The 15,008-nt window shown below is 48.2% G+C and overlaps 1 protein-coding gene across 2 annotated transcripts in view; it reads left to right on the top strand.

Annotated features, from left to right (window-relative positions):
- The window catches only part of MAML3 (mastermind like transcriptional coactivator 3), a 375,210-nt gene that overhangs the window by 357,210 nt on the left and 2,992 nt on the right, over window positions 1-15,008 (top strand). Inside the window, exons 3-4 of one of the 2 annotated variants that reach the window (XM_084884236.1) lie at window positions 5,837-6,088; window positions 10,478-10,559. In XM_084884236.1, the coding sequence (XP_084740362.1) occupies window positions 5,837-6,088; window positions 10,478-10,559 (334 nt within the window). Of the gene's footprint in view, window positions 1-5,836; window positions 6,089-10,474; window positions 10,560-15,008 lie in introns of both variants that reach the window. The other variant, XM_084884235.1, reaches the window with a different exon arrangement.

Genomic DNA, 15,008 nt, shown 5'->3' with positions numbered 1-15,008 from the left:
TTTTCCTACAGGAATAACGCTCTGCCACCTCCTCCCAACCCCCCAGCCCTGCACTCCCTTTGCCTTCCCAGCCCCTGGCACGCGCGGTGCAGCGGAAGCTGGGGCGTGCGCCCCGAGCGCCTGCGGCCGGGACCTGGCGCCCCTCTACCCCCCCCCCACCCCCGCTTTCCTCCCATAACCCCACCCCCACCCCCGCAGCCCGCCCGGCCCCGCGCCCCGGCCCCGCCCGCCCCTCCGCGGCTCCTTTGTTAGGGATGCGGTGCCCAGATGCGTCCTCCGGCCTCCGGGGAGCGCCCCCCCCCCCTTCCTGACTTCTCAGAGCCCCCGAAGGACTTGTAAGCAGAGAGGCTCCAGCCGAGAGGCTAAATGATGCCCCAGGGGACTTTTTAAGGAAAAACCCTAAATTTCATTTAGGCTATTCGCGGGCCGCGCGCTCGCAAAGCGGGCGGAGGCGCGCCTCTCCGCGCCGGCTCTGTGCGCCCCGGGCTGCGGGGACCCCGTCCCTCCCGGACGCCCCCCCCCCAGGGGCCTGGGGGCGCCGCTCCCTCCCCCCTCCCGGGTGCCCACCGCCCCGCACGTCTCCTCCCGCTCCCAGCCCTTCCCTTTCCTTCCCCGGCCTTCCCGCCCCGCCCGCCGCAGTCTCCCTCCCCTCGGGCTGGAGGAAAAGTCGGTAATAAGAAACCAGTTCGGTGTCAGTGGGAGAGAAGGGGCGGGCGGGGAGGGGGGCGATCACCCCAGAGATGCGCGGCGATGGAGAGAGAACTCATTTTGTGTAAAGAGGGCCTCGAGCCGCCAGGGAATTCCTGGATTGTCTCAGGCTGTCGTGTGTGATGTCCATCACGCCGTGCGAACACCATCTGCTCGGCATTATGCTCTCAGTTGCCAGGCTACCTGCTGTACGCGGCAGCACTTGACTGCCCGGCTCCGCTCGCCTCCCCGCGCCGCCCAGCCCGCGGGGCGGGGAGCGGGGGGGCGGGGGCCGGAGGGGGGGGGGGAGAAGGTGGTGGGGAGGGAGGACGGGCCCTGATTAAGCCATCTGCAGGCGGAGGGCGGGGGCGCGGCGGGGCGGGCGGGCCGAGCTGAGCCCCGGGCTGACAGCACCATCTGCTGGGCCAGCGGAGGAACAGCAGCTGCTCCTGGAGTGGCGTTCCCTTTCCCCCCCAATCCCTCTGCCGCCCCGCCCACCGGGGCCGCCTGCAAAAGGCTGAGGCCCTGGGCATCCATCCTCCAGCCGGTTCGCCACCGAGTGCCATAAGCCCAGGCTCATCAGCCTTTTGTGGTCCCTCCCCGGCCAAGGAGCCAGCCGCCTCTGGCTCCCCGCCAGCAGCCCTGGCCCCTCTCACCCAAACACGAGGCGTGTTCTTGAAAACACTTCAGAGGGAAGAAAGCTTCCCTGCGCACAGATTTATAAATAAACAGCTGGCTGCTCTTGGGAGATATTTTTACCGCAGCTGTTTTTTGAAGTAGAAAACGGCCTCTTCGGGAGAGGTGGGGTGTTTTTTTTTTTTGTTTTTTTTTACACCTCCTACCTCTCCCAGCCCTTACAAGAATGGCTAAGATCTTTTCCCTGCGGGAGAAAAAGATACGGAAGATAGCTTCTCTGGTTTTTATTGTGTACAACACCCCCCCCCCCCCGCGCCCGCTTTATTTTATGGAAGAGGGAAAGGTTTGGGGAGTAATGAAGATCAATGGAACCATTTGGATTGCTGACAGGGAGAGACTGAATGAGGAGACGTGGTAGAGCGCGAGGGAGCTTTTTTTGTTTGTTGTGTGTGTGTGTGTGTGTGTGTGTGTGTGTGTGTGTGTTGTTTTTTGGGTTGTTTGGGGCGGGGGGGGGGGGTTGGGGGGGATGGGGTAGAGAACAAGCCCCGTAATTAAAACTAAAAATACTTTGGCATCATTTGGCCTTCCAGTCCTGGTGAGGAGAGCTCGGCTTGGTTTTCTCTAACTGCGCGCACACACTGGGTGTCCACTGTAGGAACGAGAGCGGTGGCATGAAGTCCTGAAATTTGACAGGCGATTGCTCGCCAAGCCCTCTTCGCCTGGAGGTGGAAAGCCACCCTGTAATATGAAACAGTTAATGGCCTCAGCCAGCTCAGTGTGTGAGGTGAGTCACTTGGTGAGGCTTCACACGCTGTAGTGCACACCTGAGCCTGGCCAGCCGCTGAATGCAGCAGAGCTGGTTGGGAGAGTCTTAACGGTGTAATTACCCAGATCCACAGTGTTCCATTGGGAAGGCAATCCTTTAAAAATGCAGACAGCCCTCCTTGCCTCTAGGTCCTCAGGCCTTCGGTGAGAAACCTGAAGACAAAATTTTGGGGAAGGAATCATTTAGGGAAATACATAATCCTGGGAAGTAATAACCTAACTATTATTTTGAAAAGGGTTTTTTTCCCCACTATGCTTTTTAAAAACAATTTTATTGATTTTTAGTGAGAGAGAGAGAAACATCCATTTGTTGTTCCACTTATTTAGGCATTCATTGGTTGCTTCTTGTATGTGCCCTGACCTGGGGATCGAACCCACAACCTTGGCATATCCAGATGATGCTCCCTAACCAACTGTGACCAGGGCCCCCACTGTGCTTCCGCAGTATTTATTTTTGGCACAGGAAGACAGGGGCCGAAAGTAGTTGGATGTGTGGATCAGTGTCCTCACCTCACCGTGGCTAGGTTGGAGAAAGCAACAAGTCACTACTTACCACTTCTGAGCATGCGCCCCAGCTTCCCGGGCAGGTCACAGGACAAAAATATCTCAAAGTGCGCAAAAATAAACAGGGCCTGCCCAGACCCGCCCTCCCGTAAAATCAAGCTGAAGAAAACTTTATCTTCCCTTGGGCCTCGTTTTCTTGCCAACTCTCTCCTCTTTATCAAAAGTGGGAAATAAATGTAGTGAAATACACAGGAGGGGAAAGCCCCATATATCTGTGTTTCTGCTGATTGGTTAACTATCCTTCAGTGTGAATTTGTTTAAGTGTTAAGTCATTTAGCCCTTTGATTCCAAAGGTGGGAAGAAACAGGTTTAGCTACTGGAAGGGCTTGGGAAACGGGTAGTAAATATTGGGAGCAAAGGAATGACAAACACCTTGGTCCTTCAGGAGTTAAGTAAACCGGTAGCATGAAGGTTCCTGGCATTTGTTAGCATAAGGTCTTTTTAACAGAAAATTGCATCGTCCTCTACCTAATGATTGCCTAAGTACAGACAAAATACAGAAAGACAAATTTTATTAACTTCAGCAACGACACTTGCATTCAAAAAATAGGACGCAGGAACACTTATGGGAGACCTCCGATCTATTTTGTCTGCAGGCAGTTCCCAAGTGCATGCTTGGCAGCATGGGCCTGAGGCCTGGGGAAGGCCTGTGCTTGTGGAAACAACATGAACTTGGACTCCAGAGCGGTGTCCTGGTTCTGCTAGTTCTGGTTCTTCCATTGATTAACTGTGTGACTGGGGCTACTGCACTAACCAGAGCTTTGGGGTTCTTATTTCCCAGGTGAGAGGAGTAACGGTGTGCTGTTTTGTTTTGTTTTGGTTGTTTGGCCGGTTTTGTTTGGGTGGTAGAGTGGGGATTAATTACTTGAAACTTGAATGAACTGAAAGGAACATTTCTGCGGAACACTCAGACAACACGTGCCGTTCCAGGTGTGCCTGAACAGGAAAGGCAGTGTCTGCAGACCGAATGCCCTGGTCCTACGCCGGCACTCCCAGTGAGCTCTCTTCCCCACTCATCTGCCCTGCCAGCTGTAACAGACCTCCCCACTCAGCACTATCTCAAGTAGTAGCTTGCGCTGTGTGTGAATAGGCCTCTACCAGTTTACTTCCTATCCCTTAAGGACCGATGCTTAAAAGTTGCCATCATTTGAATGACCGACACATAATTAATTATGGAGACCCGATTCAACCCCACCGTTAAATTATCCCAGACCTGCCAGACTCAATTCTCTTCTTGAAGATGTTGGGAGATTATGTATCATTGGGCAGTGTGACAGGTTTCTACTTCGCACCATTGACAACTCTCACTGGCAGGATTTTTTTTTTCTTTGATTTTTTTTTTTTTTACATTTATCAAAGCTTTCAGATGTCACAATTATAGTTGACCCTTGAGCAACACAGATTTGAACTGCACTGGTCCACTTATATACAGTTTATTTTCTTTTCTTTTTTTCTTTATTGATTAATGTATTACATATGTGTCCTTATCCCTGCTCATGCCCTTACCACCACCACCACTACCACCACCCCCAGTGTCTGTGTCCATTGGTTATGCTTATATGCATACAAGTCCTTTAGTTGATCTCTCCCCTTTCCCCCAACCCTCCCCTGCCTTCCTTCTGATGTTTGACAGTCTGATAGATGCTTCTCTGTCTCTGGATCTGTTTTTGTTCATCAGTTTATGTTGTTCATTATATTCCACAAATGAGTGAGATCATGTGATATTTATCTCTCTCCAACTGACTTATTTCACTTAGCATAATGCTCTCTAGTTTCCATCCATGCTGTTGCAAATGGTAGGAGTTCCTTTTTGCAGCATCATAGTATTCCATTGTGTAGATGTATCACAGTTTTTTAATCCAGTCATCTGCTGATGGGCCTCTTAGGCTGTTTACAAATCTTAGCTATTGTGCTGCTATGAACATAGGGATACATATATCCTTTCTGATTGGTGTTTCTAGTTTCTTGAGATAATTCCTAGAAGTGGGATCACTGGGTCAAATGGGAGTTCCATTTTTAGTTTTCTGGGGAAACTCCATACTATCTTCCACAGTGGGTACACCAGTCTGCATTCCCACCAGCAGTGCATGAGGGTTCCTTTTTCTCCACATCCTCTCCAGCACTTGTTTGTTGATTTGTTGATGATAGCCATCCTGACAGGTGTGAGGTGATACCACATTGTCTTTTTAATTACATCTCTCGGATGATTAGTGACTTTGAGCATGTTTTCATATGTCCTTTGGCCTTCTGGATGTCCTCTTTTAAAAAGTATCTATTTAGGTCCGTTGCCCATTTTTTGATTGGGTTGTTTATCTTCCTTTTGTTAAGTTATACACAAGTTATTTTCAATAAATATACAGTTGGCCTTTTGTATCCCAGATTTCGCATCTGCCAATTCAGCCAACTGTGGGTCGAAAACAGTATTTTCAGTCCACAGTTGGGAATTCATGGATATGGAGGGCCAACAATACGCATTGATCTACACCATCTCAGATAAGGGACTTGAGAAGCCACAGATTCAGTATCCACGAGAGGGCCTGGAACCAATTCCCCGTGCCTTCTGATGAAGGACTCTAAAGTTTTGGGGGAGTCTATAATTATACATGGATTTTCAACTGCACAGGGATCAGCATCCCAAACCCCACGTTGTTCAGGGGTCATCTGTAATTAGGATTCCATCAAACAGCAGACCTGTCAATGAGTATCGATACATTGCAGCAAACTTCTGTGAATGTTTGTCATACTACCTAAGAAGTTCGTTTTGGCCAGGCAGGCAGCAAGAGTGAGAGGTAAACTCAGGTTGTCTCCTTCAAGACATAACGCAGGCCCGGCCTAAGGGCCTTTGACCTTTCCTTTGGAGAAACAGGATGTTAGCGGGAAATCCAGTCCTTGTCCCTTAGTCAGTCCCATCCAAAATGGATGGGACTTGGTCTCAGACCCCCCGAGCCATGCTCTGTGACTGTCCCCCCGGAGCCTCTCCAGTTCCACTGTGACGAGGCCACCTTTGCTGTCTACTGTATTGTTTGTATAAAAACATAAATGTGGGCCACTCGGGACCCTTTTTCCCTCCCCCACGCTTTCCTTCAAATTTGCAATCACTGAATCGGCCTCTCTGTCCTCCTAGGAGCAGCACCCCGTTGGGCTTCCCCGGACCTCGGGCGCCATACAGTCCTCCGTGCCCCCGGGCTCAAGTGGCATGGTCTCCAGCACCAGCCCCTCGGGTCCGGGCTTCCTGGGCAGCCAGCCCCAGGCGGCCATCATGAAGCAGATGCTCATTGACCAGCGGGCCCAGCTGATGGAGCAGCAGAAGCAACAGTTCCTGCGGGAGCAGAGGCAGCAACAGCAGCAGCAGCAGCAGCAGATTCTTGCCGAGCAGGTAAGGTGCCCATTGTGTCCAGGAGGGAGATATGGGACAGCTCCTTCTTCAAGATGTCCACGGTCCCGGGTTCACAGGAGAACCTGCAGAATGCAGACCTTTCCGTTAGATGGACCTTTTCTTAGAGGGAATTAGTTTGTTCTGAAAAAAGAGGCTTCAGCTCTCCATTTGAAAGCCCATTTGCCAGAGACGTGTCTCCCGTTGGAGCCTGACTCCTTTTCTTTGGGGGGGTAGGGGGTTCTGGTGCAGGGGTTGGTGCAATCAGCATGCAGGTGGGAGGGCTGGCTCACATTCTTCATAAGCTCTAATATTTCTAGCAACAGGAAAAGGAAAAAGGATTCAGAGAACTTTGTCTCTTAAAAGAAAGTGTTGGGAGGAGGGATTGAATCCGTCACGAACAATGGAACGGGAACAATAGCAGGATGAAAGGGCCCACGGAACTACCTGGAGGCCTGAACTGGAGGTCACAGAAAGGGGCAAGTTTAAGAACATTCCCAACAGCTTTGAAAACAGCTCGGGAAATCTTTAAGTGAAAGGCAGGCCTAACACAAAGCTTTCCCTGAGGCATCTTTGCCCACCTTCCCCCTGTGGCTCCTCCAGCTCTGAAGGAGAGCCCTCCCTGTGGGCTGCTCCTGTCTGCTTCAGTGTGGTTCTTTGGGGGGGTGGAGGGTGGGGGGTGTTTGTTTTGTTTTTGGAGATGCTTGTGCCTAATTTAGTATTATCCCAGGAAAGGCCTTCCACAAGAGATCCTTACATGGCTCCTATGGGGTCTATACAGGGCATCCCACTTTTTTTTTTTTTTAATCCTCACACAAGGATATATTTTCCATTGAGTTTTAGAGAGAGTAGAAGAGGAGGTGTGAGAGAGAGAAACATCGATGTGAGAGAGATACATCAATTGGGTGCCTCCCGCATGCACCTGTACTGGGGCTGAGGAACCTACAACCAAGGTATGTGGCCTTGACTGGGAATCGAACCCCTGGCCTGACGCTCACGGGTCTGAGAGCTGATGCTCTAACCACTGAGAAAACCAGCCAGGGCAGGGCATCTCACTTTTATTACAGGAGATGTGAGGTTGTCATCTAAGGCTCAAGGCCTCACAATGACCTTTCTAGAATGTTTCTTAATAGGATAAGAATTGTGGGAATTTATCAAGCATCTTCCACCACCTACTGTGTAGGACAAGACATGTTAAGATCTCTACTATCCAAGAGCAGCAGTTCAAAGAAATGCCAGTCATCCCCCAAATAGAAAAATTGTACTGTCAAGCACAGTTCATCTAGGTTCCATTTTTTTGCTTTTGTTCCTGAACAGCTGTGTAATTATCTCCCTTTTCAGCAAGGTCAGTCAGCCGCCTGGCAGCTCTTGTACAAACAAACCTCTATCCCTCTCGCCCTGCAGAAGGTGTGTGACAAGGAACGTGCGAATGTCTCTCAGGCGGTGATAAATGGAGCTGCTCAGGGGAAGCTGGGCTTTGTAAATCCTCTCCCCAGCCAATCCCAGGGAGTTTCAGGTGTGCCTGATCCTTTGAGTGATGGCGTTCAATATGTGAGCTGTGGCCAGGCAGAGCTCGGCTGGGCCAGCCCAGGGGAATGCCCACCTGGTGAGGTCAGCCAACCCTGGGAACAGGGAGGAGGCAGAGGAATGGGAGAGGAGATGCCACAGAGTGACACCCACAGAGTAGGAGGTGAGTGTCAGGTCAGGGGTTCGATTCCCAGTGTCTCTCCTCACCCAGGACAGTGAGAGACACAAGGCTCCTTGGAAAAGACAAGGAAATGAGAATTTAAAAACGAGGATAATCCCTTGGTGACTGTGTGGACCAAGAGATGATGAGGGACAAAGAGAAGAACAACTCACTCAAGGTCAGAAAGTGTCCAGTCATTGGCCTGTGGCATGGTTTCACCTGCCAGGATAGGTTTGAGTAAGTCCCCAGCCCTCCTCATATCACTCTTTTAAGGACTGCATGGGATAATGGTGTAAAAGTCTCTGGAAACTGCACAAATGTATATGGGGACCTGTCACATGACCCTGATGTCACAGAAGAGCTGCATTTGCCAGCCATCCTGTGGGACTAGCCCAGGAATGAAACCGAGAAAAAAACTCAGGGCTCTGTGCACCTTCCCTGCACCTGCAGGCCGTGCTTCTCCACGCAGGCCGCCTCGGGTCTGCACAGTGGGCCGTCAGCTTTGTGTTTTGAAAAATGAATGTCGCCATATCCAGGCCAACATGCTTTTCTTGGGTTTTGCTGCAGTGGAGTGTCCCTAACACTCTCCATTTTTGTAAACAGCATGTTGGGGACACCTGGCTTTCCTGCAAGGACAGGCAATGGGAAACAGGACTTGCAGTCTTGCTTATCGTAGGGAACTTTAAAATCATTCTCAGAGGCCCTAGCCGGTTTTGCTCAGTGGATAGAGCATTGGCCTATGGACTGAAAGGTCTCAGTTTCAATTCTCGTCAAGGGCTTGTACCTGGTTGCGGGCTTGATCCCCAGTAGGGGGCGTGCAGGAGGAGCCAATCGATTCTCTCTCTTCATTGATGTTTCTATCTCCCTCTCCCTTCCTTTCTGAAATCAATAAAAATATTTTTTTAATCATTCTCAGTGGACTTAGAAGTCAGATCAGAGCAGATTGAAAGCAGAGGTGGAGTGACATTTAATGCCCTCCTCTCAGAGCGTGCTGCCTTTGCTGCATTCCCAAAAGTTCCAGAGAACCTAGAATTTTCTACCTGACAGAAACAGTAGAGGTCATCGAGTCCCTTCATTTTAAGGATAAAGAAACAGAGGCCCGTGAGCTGAGGTGTCTCCTCGGAGTTCACAGGGTTAGAGAGAAGTGGAGCCGAGACTGGAGCCCCGCCCCATCCCACCACAGACTACCCCACTGTGTATGAGGTTGTCAGTAGGACAGTAAGTAGGAAACTTGGCTGAGGAGAAGCTTTTATGAGCTCAGCTTACTTTCAAGAATGCCCTTATCTTGCTGCCTAAAAGATTAACACAGTTGCTTCTCTGCACAGTTAATTAATTTTAACAGTTTGTGCAAAACGCCAAGGTAGGCACCACAGGACGGGGCACACAGGGCAGAGGCTGCTCTCTCCTTTGGTTGCCAGGATGCTGTCTGGCCTTGTCGGGAAAGGAGAAAAAAAGAAAATGATAGAGCTGCCCAAGAAGAAAAGCAAGAGAAAAAATTAGAAATAAACACACGTGTTAAGTAGTCACTGTGTGTTGTTTTTATAATGAGCACGCTACAGAGCAGGGCCCTAGTTGTATGTTCTTTGTAGCCCTTCAGATGAAAGGTGCCGAATGAATATTGGCTGCAGAAGGAGGTTAAATGACAGGTCACGCAGCTACTTGATGGCAGACTGAGAACTAAGACCCCTCTCTCTGCTCTCTCCACCTCTTATTTTCTCTCCCTCTTCACATACAGCATGGTAAGGATCATAGTGGCCTTGCCAGAAAATGGGTAATAGCACTGGCAGAGCAGGTTCCTGTGAGTGGAAGAAGACAGACTAGCACTGGCACGCATGCCTCCTGGCTCGGGGTCCATGTGGAGCCCACATAGTTTCCTCTAGGCAGTGAATGCTGGGTAGTTTGCCTGTGGGGATGGATTTTATAGGCAGGGTGGCCTCATGGGAATAAGATTGGCCTTTTTCATAGTCCCTGAGAATCCCATCTTCCAATACCTGAAGCATCTATGTAGGTCATTCAAAATGAGTTGCCTGTCCCTCTAAGCTCGGTCCCAACACAGTTAAGGAAAACCCGCAGGCTGATGGAAAGTCAAAGCCGCTTGGCTGGCAGGCCTCATGAGCCAGCATGTCCGCCCAAAAGGCATCGACAAGGGTGTTCACAGCTGTGGTATCTGGGTCCAAACTGGACCTGCCCCAAATGACCATTGGTGGTAGAACAGGTAAATTAATTCTCATATTAGTAGGATGGACTACTTCTCAACAGTGAGAATGAATAGACCACAGCACCATGCATCCCATGGCTGATTCTCCCGAATATAATGGCCAGGAGAAAACAGATACCAAAGCCAGACACAAATACATTGTATAAGTAAATCCATAAAACCAAGTACAAAAGCAGACATAACTGATGTGAGTTGTCAGGTTCGGGATGGGGTTCCCCGGGGTCAGATGAAGGGTAATGACCAGCAAGCCCCATATCCTGGCAGTGTTTTGTGTCTTGATCTGGGTACTGGTTACCAGGAGTGGGTTTGTTTGTGAAAATTCATCAAACTGTACACATCTGCTTTCTGTACTTGCCTGTATGCATGTTATTCCTCAAGACAAAGTTTAGTTTTGGGAAGAACCCTGCCTTCCTCAGAATGGCAGGCTATTTAACGACCTGCTGTGTCCCCACCTCACCTCCACCCTTCTTGTCCTGTGTTCCAGCAGCTGCAGCAGTCACATGTACCCCGGCAGCACCTCCAGCCCCAGCGGAATCCATACCCCGTGCAGCAGGTCAATCAGTTTCAAGGTGAGACCCGTGTAGCCAGTAACATTGCCTTGTGGGATATGTTTGTGTCAGGTAATATTACACACTAGAGGTCCGGTGCACGGATTCATGTACATTGAAAGGAAACTAATTAGAAGAAATATTTTAGAAGTCGGGGAGGTTGGCTCCAGGGCATGTCTGCCCAGCTCGCCCAGTCCCAATCAGCCTGACCCCAATAACAAGCTAACCTACTGGTCAAAGCATCTGCCCCCTGCTGGTCAATGCATGTCATAGTGACTGGTTGAGACGTTGAACGAACCGCTGGACACTTAGCATATTAGGCTTTTATTATATAGGATATTTAAGAACGGAAAATACCAACCAATCAAAAGCATTCTGGAGACCCCTTGCAGTTCCAGGCAACCTTTTGGCCACTGGGCTCCAGAGAGATCCTAGTGGGCTCAGGGAGGGGTCAGGGGGGCTGGGGGGGCTGAAGCAGCTGTTCTTTGCCAAAGTACAAGAAGTATTTCAATAGTTCAACAACCAATAAGAACATACCGGTGCCTGTTGGCCCAATATCAGCTTTGTTAATGTCCAGGTCATCATCTCAGTGACCACAGTGGGGGAAATCTGGTACCACATTTTTCTTTGCTAATCCCAGTAGGTCAGCTGGCCAAAGCCCTCAACTCCAGCAGCCGAAGTAGAAAGACTCTGGCTTGCAGCAACCACTAATCTCTACTGTATATAGAAATAATAATGCCTTGAGGATGGTTGGACCATCTTGATTCTGCCTGCCCTTTGCAGAAATCCCAAATTTTGGCCCCCTTAGCAATGGGAGTACCATATGCCATTGTTTCATAAAGTAGAAGGTTCACTCAAGTTTCATCCTTTTCATGTCCATTAGAGAGAGCCCCTGAGGTTCTCGTGTGGGGTGGAGGATGAGCCTGAGGACTCTTCGCTTTCTATCCACAGGGGTTCTCAGGGGGTCCCAGGAGCCCCCATCAGTGGAAACCCTAATCGCTATCTCCTTCCCTTTTCGTAGGACCTAGTTCAGTGGTCGGCAAACTCATTAGTCAACAGAGCCAAATATCAACAGTGCAACGATTGAAATTCCTTTTGAGAGCCAAATTTTTTAAACTTAAACTTCTTCTAACGCCACTTCTTCAAAATAGACTCGCCCAGGCAGTGGCATTTTGTGGAAGAGCCACACTCAAGGGGCCAAAGAGCCGCATGTGGCTCTCGAGCGCAGTTTGCCGACCACTGACCTAGGCTAACATTTTTCAGTCTTTGGATTGCAACACACAAACAGGTTGTGAAGACGAGCCACAGCCAGCATTTTTTCAATGCAACATAATAGAGAAGAAACTGTTCCTCTTATAAGACCACCTGTGTATGTTCTGGGTCGTGCACTGTGAGGTGTCGGTTAGAGAAAAGCCTCCAACACTCACAGCCAGAGCCCAGGAAGCAGGCCTGTGAGCATGTTGACCGGAATAGCTACCGTTCCCTCCCCTGGACACAGGGAAGGGCAAGAGGGACTGGGCTGTCCACAGGTGTTCGATACTGTAAATTAGCGCCAGAATTCTTTGAAGAATTGTTTCTCACTTGGTCCTGGGTGGGAAGGAGCGGACAATAGTCATGGATTTACATGGGTAGTCTTTGGTGCAGACACGGGCCCTCCTCTATCCCTGTAGTTCTCACAGTTCCTCTGCATCAGAATTCCCAACAGAGCTTGTTAAAACACAGACACGCACCCCTCCCACCGCCTCCACCCCCACTCAGGGTTCCTCATTCGGGAGGCCTGCAGTGGGACCTGAGAATTTACATTTTAACAAGTTCCCAGGAGTTGCTGCTGCTGGCCAGAGGACCACACTTTGAGAACTGGAGCTTTATATTTTGAACTTATTAAAAACATTAAATCATATAAACCTGGCATCATGTCCATTAGGTTTTCTAGGTTCATAACTCATTTTTTGGAATAAGGGACCCACCCAAAAGTTAACCTATTATGAATTATTCTGAGTGCTTTGGTTGCAATTTAAAAGTTCTACTTCTTGCATTTTTCTAAAATATCAAAGCATAGGTAATCAACCTAAAAATTCAGCTACACTTAAGTTAAACAACACAGTGGGTTCCTGAGCTAAATATATATATGAATATCTTCAGTATTCTCATGTATTTACTCACACCCTAGATATCATAATGTTATATATCTTGGAAAATAGCAAATTGGTAGATAAGAAATATTGTCCTTGGAGAGAAGTTCTGTGTGAGAACCTACACATCTCAAAGGTTTTAATGACTATCTTCCTCTTATTGAGTTCTGTGTCTCTGGGCAATGTCACATGCTATGAGGAAATGTTTATTTTTCACAAATACAGGCATCTTGTGAGGGAAAATAGAAGCTAGACCTTTTAGGAGAAAAAATGTCATATTGTCCTTTCTATTAGAATATGGAAGATTGTCTTTGACATTGTGGCGTTAACCGCTAGGCAAGAAAATTAATCTGATTACAGTGTCTCACCGCATAATCTGTTTTAAACAAAAAACAATAAAAGAAGAAAAAGTAGTCTGTTGTTTAGCATATGTAGCAATCAGATAAAGGCAAGTTAATTCTTTGGATGCACCTGATTTTTTTTTTCTATAGTTAAAATTAATGAAGGCATAAAACTAGGTTAATAAATTTTTTTTTGGTTTTCTTGAAAATATGGTGCTGATTGCTGATTTTAAAATGCCCTTTTTTTCTATAAGAATTACACCTAGATAGTGTAGCCAGTTACACTAAGTAAAAATAAAGGTTGGCTTGGGTTAATCTTTTAATACCTCTTAAAAAGCACTGCAGCACTTCTGCCCACTTAATAAAGGAAACTAACTCAAAAACTGTCCAGACAATATCCAGTCCCTCAACATGTCCATTATAAACATACAACAAAAATTTCCAAAATATTCAAGTCTTGTTATCTATTTCCAGCAGCCCAGCAGCCTGTGTGTGCAATTTGGGCCTATCTGATCAATCTCTGAGTCAGCAATATTTTTCCTTTAAATTTTTAAATAAGCAACTCAATAATCCATTTCGCCACAGTTGATCAGATTGGCCACGAAGTCAATACAAATTTAGTCGTTAAGGTCACAAAACTTCATAACAAGATTACAAGTTGCACTGTATACCAGCATCCAGTATTTAATCAGGAACTTTTGATTTTTTTTTAAATCACTTAGATATAATTAAGCTTAAAACAAACAAATGGAAACATTTCTAAGGATCGCCCCCAGATCTTTCAGGTTTCCCCGAAGTAACCTTCATTTTTCAATGCAGAATGATATCGATCTCAAGCCTCAAAAACGTAAGTCAGACTCAAAATTCCCGTAATTTTCTCTCTTAAAGAGAGAAGTAATATATGGAGACATATTTGCTGCCCAGAAATCAATACCCCCATCAGGAAGACAAAAACACACTTCAGTTATCCGCCAAGGTGCCAGGCCTAACAAGGTTACACTATTCTCATCTGGTTTCTCAGCTCGGTTCCAGGGAGGATCAAATTTGCTTATAATATCGATTGGCTCCCATGCTGCATCTTTTTTAAACATCCGGGGAGAAAAAACTATTCTTCTTTGTCTCTTAGACTTAATCATTAGCCAGGGACATAGAACAATCCATCGTGTGCTCCTCCTAGTCCTTCACAGCCTTGACTGGAGCGCAGAGAGTGACATTTCTATCCTCCTGGCTGGTTTGGAGTCTCCCGGGGAGCAGGTGAGGAAGTCCTCAGGCACATGCCCCATTAGAGTAAGGTGAGCAGACGTCCCGCTTTTGGCGTCTGCTCAAAAGCGGAACGTCTGGTCACCTTAGATTAGAGGGACGTGACTTAGGGTATTCACACTCTGGCCACCTTTCAAACAGCTTCATTAAAACGCTGTTCTTGATTGGCCAAGAGCCACAGTCACTGCCGATTTCGAGGAGTGGACTTCGCTGGAAAGAGCCATAGAGTTCATTGCCAAGTAGCCAGTAGCAGGATGATTTTTTTTTTTTTTTTCCTCCTAGCTCAGGAAGCTGGCCAGTGTGCACGGACGTGTTATGACTCAGAATCTGGAGCACCTGGAAGCCTGCAGAGCGGGTCCAGAAAAACATCCAGTCGGCCGCAATAGCTTCTGAGCAGAAGCAGCGGCCTTTAACCTCTCACGTCCTGCTCGTGTCTTCAGGGAAATTAGCCTAATGGTCTTTACTGACCGTGTTCTCTTCTGAGTCACGTTCCACTTCGCAGGCAGCACACACACAGCCATTGCCATTCCTTAGTGTAGCCTAGGGGGCGGATTCCCTCTCACCCCCAGGAAAAATCCAATCGGTTGAGGATGGCATCCTATCAAGAAGCGTAACAAATAATTTGCCTCTGAAATGTGAACAAAAAAAAAAAAAAATCAGGGTAATCAAGTGAAAGAAGTCAACTCCAGAGGCGAGCATCCAGTGCTTTTCAGTACTTTCCAGATTTTTCACAATTG

The sequence above is a fragment of the Pipistrellus hanaki genome, assembly GCF_964339955.1.
Source record: "Pipistrellus hanaki genome assembly, chromosome: 5".
Lineage (NCBI taxonomy): Eukaryota > Metazoa > Chordata > Mammalia > Chiroptera > Vespertilionidae > Pipistrellus > Pipistrellus hanaki.
The sequence above is the reverse complement of the archived record's forward strand: the minus strand, read 5'-3'. Positions and strand labels throughout refer to the sequence as shown.